We start from the raw sequence: 26,722 nt of genomic DNA on the forward strand, positions 1-26,722 counted from the left end.
CGCCCCTCTCTCTTGGTACCGCGAGGCTACTCTCCTTCTCCCTACCTTCTCTGCCCTGCCTGCAGCACAGAGCCGAACGGAAGTCTTCCCGACGTCAGCGCTGACGTCGGAGGGAGGGAGGGCTTTGTTTAAGCCCTCCCTCCCCTCCGACGTCAGCGCTGACGTCGGGAAGACTTCCGTTCGGCTCTGTGCTGCAAGCAGAGAAGGTAGGGAGAAGAAGAGCCGCGTACATCCAGAAAACTGAGCATCCAGCCCCGCAGGAGCCCCGCGACCCTCGGAGGCGTCCCCATGGGATCCCCGCGACCCTAGGGGGCGTCCCCACGGGATCCCCGCGACCCTAGGGGCGTCCCCGTGCAGCTCTCTAAACAGTACCCGGCGTATAAGACGACCCCCGACTTTGGGGAGGATTTTAAGGTACTGAAAAGTCGTCTTATACGCCGGCAAATACGGTACTAGAAAGTGAGCAACTTTTATAATTATGCAATGCAGCTCAATAATGCAAAGTTTGCAGTCTCATTTTCTTTGAACAACATCATTTAGCAGCCTGAAATTCAACGATCTAGGTACGTTTTTGGTACTTACTGTAAATATTTCATTGAGGCCCTCATTTTTCAGCATTTTTCTTAAATTTGACTCAAAGTTGAAAAATGTGTACAATATAATTATCATGGATTTTTGGACTAAGGGCTCCTTTTACTAAGCTGCGATAGCGTTTTTAGCACACATAGGATTTTAGCGTGCGCTCAACCTGCGCTACGTGGCTAGAACTAATGCCACCTCAATGCTGGCATTAAGGTCTAGCGCACACAGCAATTCAGCGCGCGCTAAAACCGCTATCGCAGCTTAGTAGAAGGAGCCCTAAGTTCCCTCTCAGACAATAAGCTTAAATAAAATAATAATTGAATAGCTTGTTAACAGCAAGGTTACTAACAGGGTAACTTGTTTTGGGGTGCATATTTATTGACATAGCTGAAACTGTTTAAAAACACATTTTATAGAGAAATTTTTTGCCCTAATTTCAGGTGCAGATTTCCAATCCACACATCTACCACCCTTTCTGTAAAAAAGTATTTCCTTAGATTATTACTGAGCCTATCACCTCATAACTTAATCCTATGCCCCCTCATTCTGGAGCTTTCTTTCAAATGAAAGAGATTTGCCCTATGCACATTTATACTACATAGATATTTAAACATCTCTTATCTTATCTCCCCTCTCCCGCCTTTAATCCATAGTATACATATTGAGATCTTTAAGTTGGTCCCCATACGTCTTATGATGAAGACCACAACCATTTTAGTAGCCTTCCTCTGGAGAGACTCCATTTTGTTTATATACAGTATATATTTTTTAAGATACGGTTTCAGAATTGTACACAGTACACATTATCCTAAATGAGGTCTCACCGAAGTCTTATATAGGCGCATCAATACCTCCTTTCCCCCACTGGCCATACCTCTCCCTATGCACCTCAGCATTCTTCTAGCTTTTGCCGTCGCCTTTTTAACCTGTTTGGCCACATACTATCACACCCAAGTCCTGCTCCTCTTTCGTTCATAAAAGTTCTTCACCCCCTAAACCAGGAGTCTCAAAGTCCCTCCTTGAGAGCCGCAATCCAGTCGGGTTTTCAGGATTTCCCCAATGAATATGCATGAGATCTATGTGCTTGCACTGCTTTCAATGCATATTCATTGGGGAAATCCTGAAAACCCGACTGGATTATAGCCCTCAAGGAGGGACTTTGAGATCCCTGCCCTAAACTGTCCCGTTCCCTTAAGTTTTTGCAGCCCAAATGCATGACCTTGCATTTCTTAGCATTAAATCTTAGTTGCCAAATTTCAGACCATTCTTCATGCTTCGCTAGGTCCTTCCTCATGTTATTCACACCATCAGGAGTGTCTACTCTTTTGCAGATTTTGGTATCATCTGCAAAGAGTCGATGGATTCAGTTGAACATGTTGATCAAGGTGGTCCCAAATGTGCTCAATTAGGTTAAGGTCTGGGGAATTCGGAAGCCAGAGAAGTAGCTGGAAGTCTTGGTCATTTTCTGCAAATCACTCGCAAACAATTCTGGCGGCATGACATGTTGCATTGTCCTGTTGAAAAATTTCATAGGGAAGACCATCAACATGTACAGGTGTTCTTAATTGGCAAGGATGGAGAGATACCCATATCGTTTGAGTGCGCCTTCCAGAGGTACCAAGGGACCAAGACTGTAATGCTGCTGCCACCAGCTTGTGTACATCCAACAATGGTTGCTGGGTGTTTGTTCTCGGCGGTTTCACACCAGACACACCAACATCTATCCGTTTGATGGAGCTTAAAACGTGACTCATTGGAGAAGGCAACCCTCTGCCAGTCGAAATCCAATGTCGGTACTCCTGTGCAAATTAAATCCATTTTTACAATGAAACTTCATGAGCATGGTACAGTCACCAGCTGTCTGCTCCAGAGCCCCATTTGCAAAACGGTTTGCTGCATAGTCATTTTGGGCACACATCTGGAAACCCCCTGGTTTGTTTGGATGGTGAGTTGCTCCACGGTAGCATACCAATCAGCCCATACCAATCTGCGCAGCCGACCTCTCCTATCGATGGCTCATGCTATCCCACAGTTACCATGCGGGTCATCAAAAAAAGTTCCGTTTGTCCACTCACGGTACACTTAACCACAGCAGCTCATGAACAGTTTTCAAACTCCGCCATTTTCAAAATGTTGCCACCCTTGGCTCAGTAGCCGATGATCATTCCTTTTTCAATGTCTGATAAATTGCACTTTTCCCCCCATGACAGCCACAGTAGCTACATTAGCAACTTGCTGACATCCCACCATATATACCAACAAAGTCTGCACATGACACATACATTCGTTCATTGGCTGTGTGTCCCTGACATCAGAGGTAAGTGGTGATCATAATAATCTGACTCGAGCATGTAGATTTGCATGCAGTGCCTCCAGTGTATATAACTATAGCTCAAAAGAGCAGTACCAAGAATTTGGAGAACCAGAAGTATATTGAACAAAATATATTCAACTTAGAAATTCTTGAAAACCAGTTTGGTTGGGTGTTCCCGAGGACTTTGTTGAGAGCCACCAACTTAGATGATAATAGTTTTCATCTGTTGCATTTCATTTCTTTTTCCCATAAATTAAAAATATTATGCTTCTGCAGTTCTTCACTCCATCTAGACTCGATAGTATGAGGCCTCTCTGCCCTTTTCAACCGAAAAATCTTGTACCACTGTGATGCCTCTTTCCTTTTGAATGACAGTAAAGAGCAATCATAAAAATCTTATTGAACTAAAAAAAAAATTATATATATATATATATTATGCTTCTAGAAAATAAGATTGTTAATGAACCCTAACTGTAGATTCCTGGGTACATGTTAAAAAATATTGTCATATGGGAATACCATACGACATGTTTTAAATTGTTCCTTCAACTGTAGGTAACTAGATGCATACTGAATGGTACTGGTATACCTAAAAGAAGTGAATTTACATGGGTCCAGTTTTTTGCTTTTTGACACTTGTGTCTCTTGTTCTAGGTTTTCAACAAATTGTTGAGCCTGGCCAGCACTGCATCATCACAAAAGTTTCAGTCCCACATGTGGAGTCAGATGTTGGTTTCTACATATGGATTTTTGAAATCCATTTCCAATGTGTCTGGCAAAGACATACAGCCTTTAATAAAGCAATGGGTGTATCCTTTTCATCTGCAGTTTGATTTAATAGTTTAAAAGGAAAGTAGCATTCTCTTGGCATGCTTGGGGATTTGTGGGAAGACCTACAGAACCAAAATTATACCCAGCATTAAAGACAGTAAAGCTCAGATGGAAGATAGATACATTGTCTGTTTTTAGGTATTTAAAGTTTAAGTATGGTATTTTCAGTCTTTCTCTGATGAGGAGTAAAATAAAAGCTCTTAAATCGTTGCTTCTAAAATTTAAATGCAGTCAAATATCTAATCTACAATTTTTATTTCTTATACAATCCCGCTCTATTCCTAGACAAGAGGATTATGCATCCCCTGTCGCTAGACTGCTTGTAGGAAGCCTCATTTACATAACTTTTAGGCCTTCCCCTCTTACCACAGGACTACCTTCAGGTATTCAGTTGCTTTCCTATAAGCAAGACAGTAGGAGCTAGTCTTTTCTGCTCGTGTTTATTTTTCTTTAAAGTCAGTATTTTTTGTCACACTTTGTGCCTTCGTGCTGCAGAGGTTCCCAGTGGGTATAGTTCTGGCTGTGGAAGATTGCAGACTTTGAAGAAAAGTCTGTTTCCGGGGGGTAGGCTGCCTGGCAGTGCACTCTCTGGACAGCCTGCAGATCACTTTCAGCATGCACTTTCAGGGATTGTTCCCTTGGGTGCTATCTCACTCCAGGTTCATACACTAGTGGGTTTGAGCAGTTCATTGCAAGGCTTGTTGAAGCAGAGGATCTCCATGTAAGCTGTTTCAGCTTCCTTTATTGCAGCTTTTAACACAGCATGCACGGTAAGTACAGGGCTGAGAGCCTGTTTTCAGCGATTTGGGGGGATCTTGCAAAGTGAGTTTTGGGTAGTTTGAGAGAAAGCTTTAGTACCTCCACCGCCACTGCTAAAATCCTAAAATTGCCATGTTTTGGGTTCCTGTGCTTTTCCTGGACTTTTTTTTTTTTTTTTTTTTTTTAATTCATCCATGGCAGCCATCTTGGATTTTCCGGATTTGAATGTAAAGTTATTTTTTGCCTCTGCAAGCTTTGTCTTTGCAAGAAAACCACTCAGATGGACTCCTTAGGGCAGGATACTTTGGATTCATGCCTGTTGCAGTGGATGGCTATCCTGCGAGCGGCCATGTTCCACATGCTGTGCTGAAATGGGGGCGAGATCTTATCGGCCCAAGTTCCCTCAACCCCTGAAGGGGGTCCTGCCACTCTCTCCAGCTTAGGGAAGCCCAAAATGTTGAAAGTGAGACCAGGAGACAGTGCCCTTGTGGCTCTGTCTAAACGCAACTGCGATTCGGCATCTAAAGTGTACAGGTCCTTCAAAAGTTCTAAGAGGGGCTCCAAAGAAGCGGCTGCTGCCTCAGACAGTGGGTTTACCCTGGACTTTATTAACATGCTCTATCAGGCTTATTTGGCTAAGAATAAAGGCACCTTCCATGCCTCCTCAGGCGTCCTCTCTGGCAATGGAGGTTTCCCTTTCCCAGGACACTGTCCTTAAGTCCAATCTCCTCGAGTTGTCCAAAGATGTTTCGCCGGCTGATGGCACAGACGACCAGGATGACTATATCTTTGCTTACACAGTCTGGTACTACCACTGCAGGGGATGTTGTGGTGCTCTCGGATCTCCAGGATCTGTATCTGCTTGACTTCTTTGAAGGTGTGAATAAACATATGGATAAAGGTGAGCCAGTTGATGTAATGTATCTAGATTTTCAGAAAGCTTTTGACAAAGTTCCTCTTTCGAGGCTCCTGAGTAAATTAAAGAGTCATGGGATAGGTGGCAAAGTGCAGTTGTGGATTAGGAATTGGTTACCAGATAGAAAACAGAGGGTAGGGATAAATGTTCATTTTTCTCAATGGAGGAGAGTAAACAGTAGAGTACAACAGGGATCTGTACTGGGACAGGTGCTATTTAACTTATTTATAAATTATCTGGAAACATTATTGGAACGAGTGTGGTGATTAAATTTGCAGATAACACTTAACTGTTCAAAGTTGTTAAATCGCATGCAAATTGTGAAAAATTGCAGGAAGACCTTAGGTAGCATGGAATGTTGCTACTCTTTGGATTTTGGCCAGGTATTAGTGACCCGAATTGGCCACTGTGAGAACAGGCTACTGGGCTTGATGGACCTTTGGTCTGACCCAGTATGGCTATTCTTATGTTTACTGGAAGACTGGGCATCCAAGTGGCAGAAGAAATTTAATGTGGACAAATGCAGAGTGATGCACTTTAGGAAGAATAACCCAAATCACGGTTACAAGATGCTAGGGTCCACCTTGAGGGTTAGTGCCCAAGAAAAGGATCTGGGTGTCATTGTAGTCAATATGTGGTACGTCCAGGAGCACAAGGATCCGTCTGTACCTCTGATACTGGATTTCCTTCAGGATAGACTGGAAAAGGGACTGGCTGTTGATTCTGAGGGTTCAAATCGGCAATCTTTCCTGTCTGGATCCTAATCCTCTGAGAGGGACTTTGGCCGCTCACCTGGATGTTGTCCGGTTTCTGAAGGTCATTCTGAGGTATCAGCCCCCCACTGTTGCTACCCTGTCCAACTTGGAATCTCAATCTTGTGCTCCGGTCTCTGGCCCATCTGCCTTATGAGCCTTTGGAGCAAGCATCCTTAATGGATCTCACTGTCAAGACAGTCTTCCTGGTGGCTATTACTTCTGCTTGCAGGGTTTCTGAGCTTCAGGCTTTATCCTGTCTGGATCCTTTTCTTAGCATGACGGATTCCAGTGTGTTTCTGTCACTGTTCCCTCCTTTCTTCCAAAAGTGGTCTCTAGTTTCCACATTAACCAGCAGGTTTGACTTCCTACCTTTACTTCTTCAATTTTGAAGGAGCAGGACCAGGTGTTTTCGCTGGATGTGTGCGGGATTTTATTGTGGTACTTTGGAGGTCACAAACAAGTTTTGGGTCTCCGACCACTTGGTTTTTGCTGGTTGGTCCTTCTCGGAGGGGCAGGCCGGCTTCAAAGGCCACTATTTCCAGATGGATTTGTATGGCTATTTCATCTGCCTACGTTACGGCCAGAAAGAAGCCCCCTGTTTCTGTCAGGGCTCATTCTATAGAGGTGTTTCCTTTTCTTGGGCAGAGTCATTGGCAATCTCTCTGGAGGAGATTTGCATTGCTGCTATGTGGTCCTCCTTACATACTTCTACCAAATTTTACAGGATTGATGTGGCGGCCAGGCAGGATGCTGTTTTATTTCTTTTGTCTTGGCAGCAGATTCATCAGACTGCTCTATTATGTTCCACATGTCCAGGAATAGAGCGAGTTGTACAAGAATGAAAGATTAGGTTCTTTCTTTTGCTAATCTTCTTTCTTGTAAATCCATGGTGTTCCTGGAACCCGCCCTGGGAGTTGCTGATTTGTCAATTGTCTGCCCTAACAAATATGGGTAAGCTGGACTTCTGGTTTCCTGACCAGCCTTTCTAAGAGTACCATCCGAATATGTTTTACACTTTGCCTTGGGAGTCCCTAGTTGTAGCGCCTCCTTCCATTAGTGCAGGTTTTGTCTCCTATTAACACGCTTTATTTCAAGTTTATACTGTTTAATAATCTGTTTCGATTGTTTCAATTGTTTATGATTCTTATGATATTTCATGTTATGAGCAGATTAGACTGCTTTGTCGGGGAGTTTCCCTGTACCCCTCTTTTGTATGTGTCCTCTATAGATGACTGTCTACTTTTCTACAAATTGAATACCTGAGAGCAGTCCAGAGGTGAGGGCCTTAAAAATGATTTAATGAGGCTTCTTACAACAGTCTCGCAACAGGATGCATAACCCACTTGTCCAGGAATAGAGCATTGATTTACTAGAATGAAGATTAGCAAAGGTAAGAACCTAATCTTTTGTTGTGTATTCTTTTCTTTGTCCTTGACAATTTTATCACAGAGACCAAAGCGGTGTTGTAAAATTTTATGGCAGTTTTGCATTTAACAGAAAAAGAAATGTTCTTGAATTGGAAATAAAACAAGACTATACTTCTCCAGGAACCCAGAAATATGTGGTAAGAAATCTTCATGCTTTCAGTGGTAGTCACTGAAAAAGTTTGGCCTTTTTGGATAGTTAGGTGTATGTGTGGCTTTAAAAGTGAATGCTAGGGTATGGAAGTTATAATTAAAGGTTAAATTTGAATTAGAATTGCATTATCTTATGGGTCAGATATTTTGCATACATACGCAAAATATCTGGTCAAAAAAAAAAAAAGCCTTCCCCCATCCATCTCTTCCCCATCCCCGAACCACAAAAAATGTCAGGAGGGATGCCAATTCCCTCCTGCCGTCGATGCTCCCCCCACCGCACTCTAAAATATGGCAGGAGGGATGCTGACTCCTTTCCTCCCCCTCAAAAAAAAAACAAACCAACAAACAAGCGATAGGAGGGATGCCCACTCTCTCCTGCTACCAGACATGGACCTTCGCTCCCCATCCTCCTCCCCTTACCTCTAAAAGTTGGGAGCAGGAGGGGTGCTCAGTCCATCCTGCTCCTCCAGACTCCTCCGACGAACTGCGGGCCTTAGGCCCCACCCCAGTGCATCTACTAACTGAGGTGTTGAAGGGAGTACAGAATATTTTTTTGAGAATGAATGTGTAATTGTATGCAGTTGCTTTTCTATATGTATCTGTAGTAATACATTAGTTATATCTATATACCATTAAATATTGGTTGCCTTTAGATGTTTAGAATGTTACCATATAAAAGAAAAATATATTGGCAAATCATAAGTACAAAAAGGAAATGAGTAGATTAAGTGAACATGTTTGGGTTGTATTTTTGCTGTGGATCCTTTCTATGGTTATGAATGCATATTTTCCCCCTTGATAGGGCCCACTTAAAGTTACTGTGCAAGAGCTGGATGGGTCTTTCAACCACACATTGCAAATTGAGGAAAATAGTTTGAAACATGACATACCCTGCCATTCAAAAAGCAGAAGGTAGGTTTTGAAATTTGAGCCTTAGGTAGTCACTGAACCATTGTATTTAGCTATGGTGCATGACATATATTATGGCAAATCTGTTGATCTTATATCAGTTGTTAATCTGAAGAGTTTAGCTAAAGGTTCTGTTTCTATGTCTTGTATATTATAGTTGTGGTTTTTTTTTTTTAAACTGCTCTAATTCAGGAGTGTCAAATGTCAGTCCTCGAGGGCTGCAATCCAGTCAGGTTTTCAGGATTTCCCCAATGAATATGCATGAGATCTATTTGCATGCACTGCTTTCATTGTATGCTAATAGATCTCATGCATATTCATTGGGGAAATCCTGAAAATCTGACTGGATTGCGGCTCTCGAGGACCGACATTTGACACCCCTGCTCTAATTTGATCGTATTGATTGTGTTTCTCTTGAGGACAGACATGAAGATCTCAGTATGTATACTTTGGAAGAAAAGTAGTAGAGGAAATATATAATAGAGATAATTTAAATACCTCCATGGTATTCAACTGAAAGGAAGCTTTGGAATGGTAGGGAGGGGTGAGGGGCATAGGATGAAGGTAAAAAGAGAGAGGCTCAGGAATTAGCTTAAGAAAATAGTACTTTTCAGAAAGGGTAGTGAATGCATGTAAAGCCTAGCCTTCCCAATAGAGGTGTTGGAGATGTAGACTATCAGAATTCATAAAAGCATGGAACATGAGTGGAGGGTCCTAAGGAAGAAGAAGGAATTGAAGAGTTTAAAGATTTGTATGGATGGACAAGCAGGATACACAATATGGTCTTTATCTGCTATCGTTTTCTGTTCCTTTTTTTATTTATATCTTTTTTGAGGCAACAAGAACAATGTAACATAAAGGAAAAGAATAACATCAATGTAATCCAGTTTTCTTGTACAATCCCACTTTATTCCAGGACTAATGGGTTATTTCTGTCTACCTACCAGCACTTTGTAGAAAGCCTCAAACTTCAGAGGCTTAAACCCCTCCCCCTCATCACTGTCTCTGTAACATTAGTCAGTCTTTAAAGCATCCAGGAATATCTGGAGAGGATAATAACAAGAGAGAGAGGAACAGGGAAATTCCCCAGCAAGTAAGTCAATTCTGTTCATATCAACAAATGCAAAACAGGAACAATGAAAAACAAGATAACAGGTTATGAAACATTGGAAACCTGAACGACAAAACAGTTAGACAGGAAGACACGGCCTGCACTGTCAGAAGGGGGCTTCTGAACCAGGGACACCCCCCCCCTAACTAAGTGCTAAACCCATTCTGATGACACTCTTATAAAGGCTGGTCAGAAAACAGAATTCTTGTACAATCCCACTTTATTCTGGGACCAGTGGATTTTATGTATCCCTAGCCGCCAGGCACAGTAGAAAGCTTGAGATGATTGAAGTCATAACTCCTCCCTCTGCTAGCATATACTGGAGCATGCCCGTTAGATTCCAGTCTTGCTGTCTACATGCCAAGCCTGTAGGAGCTTATCTCTTCTGCTCATTATTTCTTTTGCTAGTTTCAGTAATGTTTTCAGTATTTCCTTCGCGGGTTTGCCCTCATGCTGTGGAGGTTCCCTGCGGGGACATCCTTGCGACGGGAGATTGCAGACAGTTGGAGAATGTCTGCTTCTGATTCCATATGAGACAGTAAGCCCCCTGGACAAGCCTGCAGGACAGATTGGGGCTTCAGGATCGGGAGCTAGCTCACCCCAGGTTTGTCCGCTAGTTGGTGTAATGCAGGCTGAGCGGTTCTGTGGAGGCGCAACCAGGATTGGAGCTGGGCTGCGTGCCTCCGCATGGTGGTTGCGCGACGTATTCAAGGGTAGCAGAGGTCACTGGCTGTGGTGGCCGTGCCGGTGGGGCAGTCAGAAGACTTGAAATCCAGCTTTACAGCTTTCTGAGACATTAGATCTCCCTACATGCTGTTCCAGTATTGCTTGCATTCTCTCCCATTTAGCACAATGGAAAGTGAGTAACAGTGTGATAGCCTGTTTTGATGATTTTGGGGAGTCTTAAAAATGGGTTTGGGGTGGTTTCCCTGCATGCCTTACCCCCCTACCCCCACCTCTAGAATCCCAAAATCACCGTTTTCTGGGGATTCCTGTTCCTTTCCCAAGCAATTTTATTGCAAAATCAGCACCTGTGGATTTTCCTGATTTGAATAAATCTATATTTTTTATAGTTAGGAGCTTCATTTTTGGTCCAAACTTCACAGATGGCCTTCCCAGGTTGGAATGAATCGAATTCATGCCTTGTTTGTGGCGGATGGCTGTCAGATGCGCAGCCGTGTTCCACGTACACTGCAGCCTGAGGGGGGGTGTTAAATTTGCATGGATGCGGTGCCTTTTGCCTCAGGGGAGACCCTCCTTGAACTTTCTGTCCCAATTTACATGAAAAATCGCATCTTGGGGGCTCTCAGGAGAGCACTGGCGACGTTTTGGTGAAACACAAGCATGGTTCCTGAGAAAAACCTTATAAGTCTTCCAAGTACACTAAGTCTGAGGTGCACAGGGTGGCTCTCGCCGCAGCAGACCTTTTTCACCCAGAATTTATACTTAGGCTCTCTCAGGCATGCTTAGTCAAGAAGTCCATGCCTGTTTTTACCCCACTGACGTCTGGGCCATCCATGGGGACGTCACTGCTGAGTTTTTCACTTGGTTCCCCACCAGGAACCCCGGGGCATAAAAGGGCAATGCCTGCGATTATGTCGGGCACTCTATCCCTCTGCTTTCGCAGGGAGGTTCGGCAGCAGCTACTGATGTGGAATGTTTGGTGGAGCTCTGCTCTCAGACTCTGTGTGGATCCCAGGATCTGCCAGATGATTCCACAGCACACAGATTCTTCAAACCTGCTCGTCTGGAGGACTTCATCAAAGAATCTTTACAGGAATGGACACAGCAGCCTCCTTTCCTGATAACCATGATGCGGTTTGTATCCTGTTGGAGATATGGGATAACCTGGAGGGTCCCTGAAATGTGCTTGGGCCATGGCAAGGCTTTGTCCCTTGGTGAGCAGTTTTACCAAGTGCTTTGCTTCTCCAAAATTGGATTCAGCTGTGGCTCAGGTCACCAAGTCGGAGGAGTGATCCTGAAGGATATTCATGACAGGTGTATGGATTACGTTCCTTTTTTGCTTTGATTGTGGCTTGGATCAAGGCGGTGACAGCCTCATCATTCGTTGTACAGGTGTGCCTCTTTGGTTTCAAGCAGCATCTTTTTCACAACTGTCCACATATCAGTTTGTTCCACATATCTACAACCATAGGACTCTCAGGGACCCCTGAAGAAGACTTTTTGTTGAAACATGGACCATGTTGGGTCCCATGCCTTCAGCGGACTAGGTACTTTAGGTTTTTATGTGGATTATTTTATCTTTGAGTGGATTATATTATTGTACATTTGAACTTTGACATTTTTAATAAAGTCCATTTTAGGAACATCGTCACTCCACAGTGTTTCTTAGGTTTCTCCTCTCCACACTTCACCATGACCCTGTCACTGTGGTGCTGCTTGATTTGGACTTTCTCATCTCTGTAGTGGATTGTATGGCTGATGCCTTATATGACATTCTGCCAGCACAATTGCAAGAAAACAGTGAAAAACACACTTCTCATACCGAGAATCAAACTTACTGTCAGCGCATCAACTTGATCAACAGTTGATGTGCCAATAGTAAGTTTGGCTCAGAGATCTAGACAGAGGTTCTGGGGCTCCAGATGACCTCATGCATCAACGCCCACGTCAGCAACAATTACGAAGAAGTCCCAATGACAACAGATAAGAGTCCGAGTTTCCCTGAATAGGAAGAAGACTCAGAGTGCAAGGAGGCCTGTGCGAGGATCTGTTCAGACAGATGGGTGCTGACCTTATTTGCATGGCCGGATCAGAGAAAGAGCGATCCTGCAGAAAACCACGCAGTGAGCTGTTTTCTGCATCGGGTTGGCAAATCCGATCATTGCTAACTTAGTGATGATCGTTTGAGGATCACTGACTTTGAGGATGACTGACTAGCTCTGAGTTGGCTTGTACATTGTTCACTCTCGCTATATGTGCCACCAATATGGCTTCTAGGTGGGCTTCCGCCAAACGAAACAATTGGACCTGCAGTTTTAACTGACCACTATTGGTGCCTCCTTCTCTGTTGCTAGGGTCCACCTTGGGGGTTAGCACCCAAGAAAAGGAACTGGGTGTCATCTTAGACAATGCGATGAAACCATGCGCCCAATGTGCAGTGGCGGCCAAAAAAGCAAACAAGATGCTAGGAACTATTAAAAAAGGGATGGTTAAGACTAAGAATGTTATAATGCCCCTGTATTACTCCATGGTGCAACCTCATCTGGAGTAATACGTTCAATTCTGGTCTTCTTATCTCAAGAAAGATATAGTGGTGCTAGCAGAGCAACCAAGATGATAAAGGGGATGGAACTCCTCTCATATGAGGAAAGACTAAAAAGGTTAGGGCTCTTCAGCTTGGAAAAGAGATGGTTGAGGGAAGATACGATTGAAGTCTACAAAATCCTGAGTGAAGTAAATCAGGTACAAGTGGATCAATTTTTTATTCCGTCAAAAATTACAAAGACTAAGGTACACTCGATGAAGTTACAGGGAAATACTTTTAAAACCAAAAGGAGAAATTTTTTTTTTTTTCACTCAGAGAATATTTACGCTCTGGAACGCGTTGCCAGAAGTTGTGGTAAGAGCAGATAGCGTAGCTATTTTTAAGAAAGATTTGGACAATTTCCTGGAAGAAGCATAGTCTGTTATTGAGAAAGACATGAGGGAAGCTACTGCTTGCCCTGGATCGGTAGCATGGAATATTGCTACTCCTTGGGTTTTGGCCAGGTATTAGTGACCTGGATGGGCCACCGTGAAAACAGGCTACTGGGCTTGATGGACCATTGTTCTGACACAGTAATGCTATTGTTATATTCATTCACCCTTACAGTATGCATCACTGATGGATCTTACAGTTTATATGGGTTTCCTGGTAACTTTCGCCTCAGTAAGAATAGTTTGGGAGCCCCAGGCTGTATCGTTCAGGGAGCCTTTCCTCATATTTACGGACTTGGAAGCAGGCATGGTCTCAGCTTTCCATGTAAATCAGGAACTCCGATTTCTGGCATAAAGGACAAAGTCTTGGTGTTACTGAATGTGTGGTGCTTTGGTACGTCCCACTTGTCAAGACTACTGTACGCTTCATACTAGAAGGGAAGATTAGGTTCATACTTTGATAATCTTCTCTCTAGTAGTAGGGTGCAGTAGTCTTGCCATGTCAGATTTTAAGTTAGCCTGCTTTCTGCCTTAGACATATGTGGGTGTCTCCAGACGTTCGTCTGAGAATAACCAAGAGAGAATGAAGACACTTAATGTTCTTCTGTTAAACAAGTATGAAGAGAATCTGTTAGCTCTATAGTGAAACCTTTGGGAGAGGCTATAGGAGCTGCATAGCTGTTAGTGCGGGTAACACTCAGGTAGGTAGCTTGTTTGGTTCTATTATGTGTCCATTGGGCTAATTAATTGTTCTTGTTGCAGAACAGAAAAGACTTGAATTGGCAGGAAGTTTCCCATGCCCTCCTTGTTATTTCTCCTTCTTAGGAATTATCTATTGCTTTGGTACAAACTGAGAGCTGAGGCACTGCCCAGTGACACAAGAAGCAAAGTTGAAAAATGTAGATGATGCCTTCTGTAATCCTTGTGGGTGAAGGTAAAAAAAACACTTGTCAAGACTACTGTACCCTTCTACTAGAAAGAAGATTATCAAGGTAACAACCTGATCTTCCCTTACAGAGGGTGGCCTATTATAAAATTACCCTCCTTGGTCCTGGCAGTCAGATCACTTGTAATGCAATTGAGCCTTCTATTGCATAATACAGATTATTAAAATCTTAATTCGTGTTACTTTTTTCCAAATATAGAAATAAGAAGAAAAAGATTCCACTTATGAACGGAGAAGAAGTAGATATGGATCTTTCTGCAATGGAGTAAGTTAATTCCTTTGAAAATGTGGAAATTTTCTTAAAATTAAAATGGTATGAACATCACATCTTGTAAATAATTATATCATACTAGTTTTATAGCCCGTTACATTAACGGGTGCTAGAATATATGTGTGTGTGTGTCTCTTTATTTCTTTCTCTCTCTGTCTCCTTAGCCGCTTTCTGTATTTCTGTCTTTCTTTTTTTCTGTCACCAGCCCTTGCATGCTCCCCGTCCATTCTCCCTTCCTTTTATCTCCCCTGTGTCCACCACCACCCCTTCCTGCTCCCCTTATCCAGCAGCAGCCCTTCTCCCTTTGTTTTACATCCCCCCTGTCCATCATCACCTCTTTCCTGCTCCCCCTGTCCAGCAGTAGGCCTCCCTTCCTTTCCCCCCCCCTGTCCATCGGCACCTCTTCCCCTGTCCAGCAGCACCTCTTTCCTGCTCCCCCTGTTCAGCAGTAGGCCTCCCTTCCATATATTTTTTTTGATGGCTTTAATAAACATCAATAAAGATCTTTTTAAAGGAGGAAAAAGACTCAGATTCCCGTATGCCGCCAGTAAATTACTTGCAGGCTATACTGGAAAGGGATACCACTTCACTGGCTCAAAAAACCTCCTTGTTGTACATTCAATGTCCAAGCATACCCATGTTATCTCAAATTCTCCACTGCACTCATAATATAAAAGTGTTTACAAAACTTCACACATCCAAATTCTAGCATAGATATGCGTTATAGCTAGTTATGCATTAGAAGAAGAACTTATCTTTTTCGAGTTCACTGTGTCTGTAGGCTGCATCAGGGTAAGGGACCCAAATACCCAGTCGGTGCCCAAATTTCACGCTCATTCTCAGCAGCAAAGATAGCCGCGGGTCAGGGCAGCCTCACTTTGATCAGGAGTCAGAGGATTTATTTACTACCTGAGTGCTTTAGCTGTGCTGCCTTGAAGGAGGGCCAAGGCAGCCGCCGCCAGCGCCGCTCTGTGAAGGCCTCCTGGCAGCCGCCGCGCGCACCTGAAACCGACGACTCCTGGCAGCTGCCGCTCCGGCCTGAAACTGACACCGTGGCCTGCAGGCGCCGACAGCGGGCTCAAAAGTGGAAGCGTCAGCGCCAAATAGCTGAAAGAGCAGGCGGAGGGATTCCCATGTGCCTTGCGCAGAGCGGAATGTGGGATATGGAGGAGTTCACCTAGCACTGGCGAGCGGAGTTAGCAGGCGAGGACATTCCTGTGATGCAGCTGCTCTCCATCCTGGCCCTGTGTCTGCCTTCCGCCGACAGCCGCCTGCCTCAAAGCCTTCCTCCCGGCAGCCACCGCTCCGCATGTCCTGGAGTCCTGGTGTAGTAAGCGCGCATGCGCACTCTTGCCGGCACAGCGCGACAGAAAAGGGATTGGGGAAGCACGCGGTAAGAGTGCGCATTTAGCATTTTATTGTTATAATAACAGTAAATCAAGATGTGCCATTTGGAAATATTTTCAGCAAGCATATGAGGTGAAAATAATTTGTATAAGATTAGGATTATTTCAGTTTTTAGGAGACGTTTAAGTTAACACAAAGTAATTTGCTTTTGGGCTTGAGTTGTTTTGTGCAGATTCAGCCCCTTCAATAAAAAAAAGCAAACAAACCACAAGAGCATTAAAACAACTAGTCATGTTCACAGGATTTGAGAGCAAGAAAGTTTCAACCCGCATTACATTTCTAATGAGTTTCAATTCTCCCACTATAATAAAAGGTAGTTTGTGCATATACTGTTTATGTCAGGGTGGTCTGCATATGTGTGCAGTCTGCAGTTCCAACAGCCATCAAACAAAACATTAAATGTAGTGAGTGGCATGACAGGCAGACAGCCAGGAAGCTGCTTGCCAAAACGAGGACAATACTGGAGGGTCTGAGTGTCTGTGCCTCTGCCCACAAACCCTCTACAAAGACAGATACTAAAACATCTACTCAGCATTCCCTATAATGAAACAGGCCAGTTTGAATTAGTTATAATCTTAGGGAGAACAGACTATATTTTGTTACCCTGCCTTTAATGATTGACTGTAGTACTCTGATAAACATGGTTTGTAATATAGCAACATGTGATGCATGTCAGCTGTCTCTAAGGAAGTAAAGGAGAAGTTCACTTCTTATGGAGGACAGAGTACATTATGATGTCATTGAGGGGTTTTTAAGTTATCCTGTTATTGGGAAACGCCAGCAAGTTAATCAGAAATGAATGCCTAGAGAGAAAGCAGTGCAGTTGATTTTATATGTAAACTCCTAATCACTCTTCAGTGCAATTTTCCTCACCAGAACTGATTTATTTAGATGGCTCTGTGACCATGAACAAATTGGATAAACTGAACATGCTGCTCAAGGGATTAAAATATCTAAATGGGATCTACCATCCCCCTTGAAAATGTCAGGGCACTAAAGAAGGTGGGGTTTCTCTTCAGATTGTCCTTCATGAAATTCTAAATGTCAAAGATCTGTTACAAAAGTACTGCACAACCCTCATGGAGATGAAGCGCAAAAAGCACTCCAAAAATTTAATGTTTTTATATCAACTCGATGCTCTCCATATCGTCTATTAATCCACACAAACTTTTTGCCATTCTCAATTCTTTTCCCCCATCAGCAATATATGTAACCATTATTCTTTCTCAAAACCTGTTTGTTGAATCCATAGCATCAGTACAGCAAGCTGGGTGGTCATGTGATACAGTGGGCCTGTATACTACTTATTTTAATCCTCCTACATCCATGTAGGTATCCTGGCTGATGCACATCTGACTAGGATGCATCTTCTTGTACAATTCCACTTTATTCCGGGACCAGTGGGTTTTTTCTGTCTACCCACCAGGACTTTGTAGGGGTTCATAGACAAAACCGCGGAAGACAAAGGTGCACACCGACAACTGAGCGCAAGACGGAGGCGCGCGCCAAAGAAAATTACAGTTTTTAGGGGCTCTGACGGGGGGTTTTGTTGGGGAGCCCCCTCACTTTACTTAATACAGATCGTGGCGGCGTTGTGGGTGGTTTGGGGGGTTGTAACCCCCCTCATTATACTGTAAACTTAACTTTTTCCCTGTTTTTAGGTCTTATTGCTTTATAATTTGAAGAGCTTTGGCATTTAGGTCTCCCACAGTCTGATTCCATCCTATTTTCCTGACTGGTTTCATTGGCCATTAAGATAATTCTGTTAAATTGGAAGAATAATACTACTTTTATACCTAAATATTTGTTGTAATCTAATACAGTAAAACCTTGGTTTGCGAGCATAATTTGTTCCAAATGCATGCTTGTAATCCAAAACACTTGTATATCAAAGCAAATTTCCCCATAAGAAATAATGGAAACTCAGACAATTCCTTCCACAACCCAAAAACTTTAATACAAAATACTATACGTACTTTGTATGGCAAAACCTCGCTCATTTAGAACCATTGGCTCAGTTGTGATGATGTGACGCATGTATACTGTATGTACTCGTATTGCAAGACTTTGCTCGTTTAGAACAGTCACTACACTCTTGCAGTGTCAGAGAAGAACCGTCGGCTCAGTTGTGATGTGTGAATACTGTATGTACTTGTATTGCAAGACATTGCTTGTATATCAAGTTAAAATTTAATAAAATGTTTTGCTTGTCTTGCAAAACACTTTCAAACCAAGTTACTTGTAATCCAAGGTTTTACTGTATATTCATTTGTAAGGCATGAGGGTAATGGTGGTGGAAATTAATATTGGTTCCTGAAATGTTGACAAGTTTGTGCAGCGTATACAAATTGTATGACATTATCTCCTCTATTAATTTTATGCTGAATATGATGTATATTTCTATTTTTTTTGTAAGATGTTTGAACTGTTTGTGAAGTATTATTATGTGTATTATTGTACTTTGTCTTGTGAAAGGCGGATTATAAATAAACAAACCATAAACCATTGTATGAATATTGTCCAGTGCCATAATTGGTGTACAGATACTCCTTTGTGGCTATTGTAAAATTAAACATTTGAATAAAAATACTGGAATTAAAAATAAAAATGTTGCATTGCACTTGATTATTCATCATAACCATATGCAAAGTTCATCTCCAAAAGTAGAAAACTAGGTACTGTATTATCAAATATTTACATTTTTCTGTGTTAAAAATATGTATGAATTGAGCCTTTACAAAGTAACACTTGTGTTTGTAAAATGTGAGCTTTGCACAAACTTGGATTTCATTTTTGCCTGTCCTCTCTTTTTAGTGTTGATTCCCCCTTACTCTGGATAAGAATAGATCCAGATATGTCTGTATTGAGGAAGGTGGAGTTTGAACAAACTGATTTTATGTGGCAGTACCAGCTGCGCTATGAAAGAGATGTAGTTGCACAGGAAGAATCTATTTTAGCACTTGAAAATTTCCCTACTCCAGCATCGCGACTTGCATTGACTGATATCCTTGAACAAGAGCAGTGCTTCTACCAAGTGAGAATGCTGGCATGCTTCTGTCTTGCCAAGGTGAGTTCATGCAACAGAAAAAACCAAAACTGTGATAAATGATGTGGAAAGAAGTTAAACCAAAGAAGGAGTGGGGAAGAGTCTGAAAACATCAACCTTAAGGAACAAATACAATTTTATTATAAGCAAAACTAGCATAAAATCATATCATATATGTAAAACCAAGCCTTATAAAAAGTCCAAGTCTTGTGAATTTTATGGACCCCAAAAATTCACAAGACTTAGGGCTCCTTTTACGAAGCCGCCTTAGCGGCTTTATCGCACGTACCTTTTTAGCGCTCGCTAACCCCCGCGCTAGCCGAAAAACTACCGCCTGCTCAAGAGGAGGCGGTAGTGGCTAGCGCAGCAGGCAAATTAGCGTGCTATTACGCGCGTTAAACCACTAACGTGGCTTCGTAAAAGGAGCCCTTAGACCCTCTTTTACTAAGGTGCGTTGACCGATTAGCACGAGCTAAACGCTAACCCGTGCATGTTAGTCTATGGACGCGTTAGTGTTTAGCGGGTGCTAATCGGTTAGCGCACCTTAGTAAAAGAGGGGATTGGACTTTTTATAAGGCTTGATTTTACATATTTGATATGATTTTATGCTAGCTTTTCTTATAATAAAATTGTTTTTGTTCCTTAAGGTTGATGCGTTCAGTCCCTTCCCCACTCCTTCTTTGGTTTACCTAGTTTGTTCGTGGGGAGAGGTTTCCTTCCTTTTGGATTATTTTGTGGAAAAAAGTTAAGACATAATACCTTTTACACAGACCTGATGCCTAGCATTCTTGAATCATTTATCAAGTGCTTTTAATGTGGTTCATTTGAAACTAAAACTGTGTTGTTGTCTAAAATAGATAGAAATTGATGTGCTGGAGAGCTAGGAAGTTTATCCATTAAGATTAAAAGAACCTCTGAAAGCTTTCTTGAGCTGAAATTCCTTGGTTTGTTCCTTATGAGTGTTTTATTTTTTGTTTGGTTTTGTTTCAGTTTTGTGGTTGTGAGCTGTTAATAATAATAATAACAGTTTATATACCGCAGTACCGTTAAGTTCTATGTGGTTTACAAAAGAATAATGAAATACAAGTTGAGAGAGCTTAAGCTTAACCTTGTTGTTCCTGACAATATGCTTAGAGGCTCATAATCAAAAGAGAAAAACGTCCAAAAACCGGTCTAAGTCGGCATTTGGACGATCATCTAATCTAATCTAATCCTTAGGTTTGTATACCGCATTTTCTCCATGTTCGTGGAGCTCGGCACGGTTTACAGGAGATGTAATAGGAAGGAACTACAATAAAGGGTTAGAGGTCGAAGAATGAGGAATATTTAGAGGACTAGGGAAGCCAGATTTGAAGAGATTTTGACGACTTGGGATACCAAAGTTGGAGAGAGGCTTACATTTTTGAGAAAAACCAGGTTTTCAGATGCTTGCGGAAAACTTGGAGAGAGCTCAAGTTCCGAAGAGGGGAGGCAAGGCTATTCCAGAGCTCAGTGATTCTGAAGGGGAGGGAGGTCCTCTGCTTTCCTGAATGGGTAATGCCTTTTAGTGAGGGGAAGGAACATTTTAATTTGTGTGTGGGGGGGGTCAAAAAAGTCCAAATGCCCATAATAAAACTGGGTTTTGGACATATTTATAAACTTGTCAGGAGGAGTGTCGAGGGCGGGATTTGGGCAGGACGTGGGAATGTATAACCGAACGTTATACAGCAAGGATCGATGGAACGTGGATATTGTGACTTAGACCATTTAAAACATGGTCGAAGTCACAAAAACCCACCTAAAGTGACCAGATAAGCACTGCAAATACATAATACAGACCCCCATACACTACCCCAGTGATCACTCCCCACCCCCCATAAAAATATTAATCATAACTTGAAAATTGTGCCTCCGGAACATCATCACCTGGCAGCCTGGCATAGGAAAGTCTAGTCATGCTGCACAGAGGCATCTTAAGCCGTCTTGGGGGTAGGTTAGCGACCCATGGAGAGGAAGACCCAGGCCCATAATCCCCTGTTATCACTGCATTGATATTGAAATGTGCACTCCCCTATACACCCAAAACCCTTTTTTACTGGCATATAAGTGGCTCCTGCAGCCATTAGGATTATTGGGGTGGTAAATAAGTGGGTCTAGGGGATTCTGGAGGAGGTTTGGGGTGCTCACCATGACCTATAAGGGAGCTGTAGTGAGATGAAGACATGGCACCCTTTTTGTGAAGTTCACAGCAGTTCCCTGTAAGGTACCCCACTATTTAGGTGCCATGTCTGGGTGTTCAGTCCATCACTTTGCAGACCCCTCCCACGTCCAACAGGGTTTGTTCTAGGTGTTTTTGACTTGGACGAAAATGTGGTATAAAGATGGACGATTTAGCGACTTGTATGATCAGATCGGTAGGACGTATACTTAGACGATTTTTGAAACGAAAAAAAATTTGGACGTATTTTTCAAAAATGTGTCCTAAGTTGTTTCTTACTTTGGACGACTTGCGACTTAGACGAAAATGGACTTAGACGTTCCTTTCGATTTTGCCCCCCTATGTGTGTTAATTTGATGGCACTAAAAGCAGCTTTTAATCATTTTAGAGGAAGTATATTCACTGGCTTATCAAGAAAAAGCTATTTTCTCTTTACATATGTTTGCCTTTGTGCAGCGGTCTTCCTTCAATCCTGTGTGCTGCTTTGGTTCATAATCATTACTCAGAGGGCAAGATATCTTCTGTGCTATTAGTCACACCACAATTATAGAACTGATATTTCCCTAATTGGGAAGGATCATTTATCTTTGTTGGGGTAATTTTCCCTGTCATTTCTCCCCAGCGTCTTTAAAGCTGAGTTTGCTCTCTATGAGTTTCAGCCTCTGCTCCTTTGCACTCCTTTTTTGCTTCTCATCAAGGTATTTGTTAGATTCCTACATCTTCAATCCTTATACTAAGTAATCTTTAATTCTATTGCAATAGGTGTGTCATTCTGGACAATAGGGTATTTTCCCCATACTTGCGAGCCGTGCAGAAGAAATCCGCTTCAGGTTTTAAACTCCTCCTCCTCCTACCAAGGGCTCTGCTGTCCCCTTTAGTTTTTCCTTCTGAATACAAGCCTGACGGTGTCTTTTGGATTTGCTCTGTATGTTTCTTTATTATTTTTTATATTTTTCTTGGTTTTTGTGGCTATCGATACCAGAGCTCCCCAGTTCAGGGGAGAACTCTGCCTTCATGGAGAAGAAGTAGACTTGGGTCTACAGCTGGCCTTTGTGGCTTTCAGAGTCCCTATCTCTAGTACCTTAGCTTGCCTACTGACTCGCAGGGACTTGAGCGCAGACTATTAGGCATCCACAAGGGGGCTCAGTGGGGCTCTTTAGGATGCTGGCTTCGATTTTTGCATCCCCACTTCACTTTTGGGGTTTCACAGGGGTTGAGGATCAGTCCAACTGGTAACCTGAAGATCTCAACATTGGAGGAATGGCAGATTGAGTCAGAATTCCTTCTCCCATACCCAACTACTACTTAAAGCTGATGCAGGCTGCAACACCTTCAGAGCACATATCACAGTGAATAAGGCTATTACAACTTATGGGCAAAATCAGGGGGAGGGTAAAAAATCCTGTTTTTAAGGGTTTCAGCCACTTCCTATAGTGATCCCCCACCTCTAAAATTCTGTTTTCTGTTTTGTTATTTTTACTTTTGGGTAAGTCGATTTTGAGCCGTTTTTTGGGCACTGAAACACTACCACAGTGGACATCTTGGATTTCCTAATTTATTTATTTTTTAAAGTTCTCCAGAAACTTCAAATCACCTTATTTTGCCTCAAAACTGGCAGGGATGGAGTCCTCAGACTCTTTTACGCTTAATCTTAATTCTTGCCAGTGTTGCACTGGATGGTCACTTGAAGAGGTACACAAAGAAGCACACAAAGAAGAGACAAGAACACCCGGCTTAGTTTTCCCTTTGGTTTCTAGGATTGGGGAACAGTTGGGGGGGACTTGTCTATTAGGAGAAAATCCCTTCCAGAGCCCTAGAACAGTGGTGTACCTAGGCACAAGAGCATGGAAACTGCGAAGCCCAAGAGACATAAGGCAGAGTTACCTAGAGGGGACTCACTGCTGCCTAGAAATGCTTTTTCTCCTGTATTCATTAATTTGATGTGGCGAGCTTATTTGGATAGCCAGGATACTCATATGAAATCTGGCAGCAAGCTAGCCGTCGTGAATTTTGGGCTTCCAGGATGCATCAGCAGCATTGCCAGAAGCTGACCAGGATCCTGTGGACCTTTCTGACAGGGATTCAAAAGGCGAGGAGTCTGTTGTATGCTTTTGCTCTCGCAGAGTGAGTCTTCATATCAATCTTCTCATGCATCTGGCAATTCGAAATGCTTTGTGTACATTCCAGGATCATCTCCTCAATCAGGTAGTACTCATTTAAACTGACAACCAAGTAGCCATATATTATGTGAACAAACAAGGAGGCAAGGGATCTCGCCCGCTTTACCAGGAATCAATTGGAGATTGGTCCTGGGCAATTCCGCGTAACATATTCAAAGCGGTTTATCTCACAGGGAATCAGAATGTCTTAGCAGACAAGCAGATTCCTACAACCTCACAAATAGTCACTCAACCGTGTTATGTAAAATATTTGCATATTGGGGTCTCCAGAAATAGATCTCTTTGCTTCCCTTACAGTTACTAGCTTCCAGTTTTTTTTTTTTAATCTTTATTGATTTTTAAACTTTAATCGTGCAATACAAATGGTAAATCATACAAACTGTATAAAAATACACTATTAACTATACAAAGATCCAAGATGGCCGCGGATGCAAGCCGCTGAAGCAGGTCGCCGAACAGACGCTACTGTTAAAGATTCTGAGCTCTTTTGAGCTGTTTTGTTTAGTTTTTCTTTCCCTCAAAATGCCGAAAAGAAGGGGAAAGAGCTCTGGTGGGGCCTCCCAGCGCTCCGGAACACCTACCTCCGGCAACATAGAAGCGCTGTTTCGGCGATTCCAGGGCACCATGATGACGTCGGGACTGCAGTTAGAGACACCCCGTGGGAACGGAACGGAGGTGTCTCACCGAAGTCTTGAGACCACTCTGAGCCCCGACGTAAGACCTCCTCCTCTGCACCCCCGTGCAACCAGCTCCCCAGGGATTGAGAGCTCACCGGAAGTCGGGATGAGCTCTCCCCTAGAGGCTGCGCGGAGCTGTGTTGAGGGAGCCGATTCAGGCACACAGGTTCTGCAGGAGAGCCTGAATATGGTTGGGAGTGCTGTAACAGCTGAAACTGGACCTACTCAAGCAGAGGGAAATGGAGGAGAGCGGTCGAATGGTGAGCACAAACTTTTGAATACTCATTTACAAATTCCTACCATAGTTAAGCCCCAAGAAGTTACCTTAGATGCCTTGTGGGACCTGGTGGCAAATATGGCGAAAACAATTAATGTCCAACAAGTGCAAGTGGAGGGGAAAATGAAAGACCAAGAAAAAGAAATTTCCTTAATAAAACAAGATATTGCTGACTCAAATACATCTTTGGACAGTATCAAAAATGAATTAAAATCCTCCAAACAGCTTCAAGAGACTTTAATTAAGGACAATGTAAACTTAAGAAGGAAGATTGAAACATTTGAAAATTTTTCAAGAGTCAACAATATCAGACTGATCAATTTTCCACGAATTACAACAATTACTCCGCGAGAGATGTTAAAACGATACCTGACGGAAATATTAGAAGTTCCTGAGGGTTCATTACCTCCATTTACACAGGTGTACTACCTTCCCAGGAAAAATCAAATTCAGCAACAGGAAGATAGCCATGGACCAATAGATGTATCGGCATTACTGGAATTATCAGAAAAAGAAATGGCTACTCCTGCAACATTAGTGGCAACTTTAGCTTTAACAATGGATAAGAATTGGATTTTGAGACTTTTCTTTAAAAATAAAGCAAAAGAATTTATGGGACTCAAAACTATACAATTATAATCTTAAACAATCATTTTTTCCCCTTATCATGATTATTAAAATAATAATACATATGATATAATTTCAGTATTATAATGAAATAAATTAACTCCTCAAAAAACATTCCCCCCTACCCCTCCACCCTCACTGGATGTGTAAGAACACTGATGGAAAAAGAAAGAAAGAAACATAACTCTAATTATAATGCAATAAAATTAGTCAATGGACCCCATACATCATTAAAGGACTTATTAGTCCCCAACTGCTCCGTCATCATCCTTTCATACTTATACGTGGTACACACAGTTACCCACCAAAAAATAAAATTAATCCTATCATGGTTTTTCCAGTTATGAGTAATCAGTTGAACCCCTATTCCTGTCAAGATCAAGAAAAGGCGACTTTTATACTTACCTAAAGTAGGTTTAATGTGAAGTAGCATCACATATTATTGCCTCATATGACAAGGGGATAGATGATTCAAGAATGAGATTAATTTGTCCCCAAATTGACTTCCAGAAACCAAGTATCAATGGACAAAAATATAACAGATGATCCAAAGTCCCTATATTAATATGAGAATGCCAGCATCTCCTTTGCTATTTGATATTGCTCTGGAACCTTTACTTTTGGCTATTCAGCAAGCGGAGGAGATACGAGGTATTCCTTATGCAGGTCGGAAATATAAAGTCTCTGCGTTTGCAGATGATATTTTGATTCATTTTTTTGAATCCTGAGTCGACCATTCCACATTTACTGGATTTAATAGATAGATTTGGAAAATTCTCTGGTTACAAAATAAATTGGAGTAAATCAAAGGTTCTTCCATTAAATGTACATTGTGTAAAAGGATTATTTGATGCGTTTCCTTTTATCTGGAAGGAGGATGGTATAAAATATTTAGGGATTTGGATAAAAAGTACATTGGAAGTAACGATGAAAGTAAATGAAAAATCCTTACTGTTAAAGGTCACGGAAATGTGTGAGCAATGGAACCCTCTACATTTGTTTTGGTGGGGCGAGTTCAAATGGTCAAAATGATGATTTTGCCTGTAATTTGCTACCAATTGGGTATGTTGCCAGTTTATTTTCAAGGGTCCTTTTACAAAATTTATTTGGCTTGGAGAAAATGCAAGAACTGCTTTAGTATCTTTGCAAAAACCAATTGTGGAGGGTGGGGTAAATTTTTTCAAAATTTTTATAGGTATCATCAAGCCTATATATTGCGTCAAGATATGTATTGGATCCTCCCTGAACTCGTGGAACATCAGCCAGATTGGCTATATCTTGAATGGAAAACAATGTCCCCTATGCGATTAGCTCATGTACCAAGTATCAGATTACCTAGATATGCTAAGGACAACATAATTTTATTGGATACATGGAAAACAATTAAATTTATTGATAAACTTACAGATGTTCCTATAATGAAATCTACTTTGCAGTCCTTATGGTTAAACTCCAAGATTCAAATAGGCGGTGCTGGGATCGCCTGGAAGAATTGGATGCAGGCAAGTATTCGGACATTAGATGATGTTATGTCTAATGGAAAACTGCTTGATTTTTCACAGCTACAACAATCATTTGGCATTTTAAAGTCTCAACAATATAGGTGGTTGCAGTTGAAGCAGGCTATTCAGAATGGGTTCCCTGAATGGAAAAATTTAAAAACTTATTTCAGCTTGC

General features: G+C 42.2%; 1 protein-coding gene across 2 annotated transcripts in view; it reads left to right on the forward strand.

Annotated features, from left to right (window-relative positions):
- TAF2 (TATA-box binding protein associated factor 2) overlaps positions 1–26,722 on the forward strand; it is a 217,879-nt gene that overhangs the window by 93,147 nt on the left and 98,010 nt on the right. For both annotated transcript variants that reach the window (XM_033934551.1, XM_033934550.1), the window contains exons 12-16: positions 3,551–3,705; positions 7,607–7,721; positions 8,540–8,649; positions 14,563–14,628; positions 18,856–19,108. In XM_033934551.1, coding sequence (XP_033790442.1) covers positions 3,551–3,705; positions 7,607–7,721; positions 8,540–8,649; positions 14,563–14,628; positions 18,856–19,108 — 699 coding nt within the window. The remainder of the gene's footprint in view (positions 1–3,550; positions 3,706–7,606; positions 7,722–8,539; positions 8,650–14,562; positions 14,629–18,855; positions 19,109–26,722) is intronic.

The sequence above is a fragment of the Geotrypetes seraphini genome, chromosome 2 (genome assembly GCF_902459505.1).
Source record: "Geotrypetes seraphini chromosome 2, aGeoSer1.1, whole genome shotgun sequence".
In the NCBI taxonomy this organism is placed as follows: domain Eukaryota; kingdom Metazoa; phylum Chordata; class Amphibia; order Gymnophiona; family Dermophiidae; genus Geotrypetes; species Geotrypetes seraphini.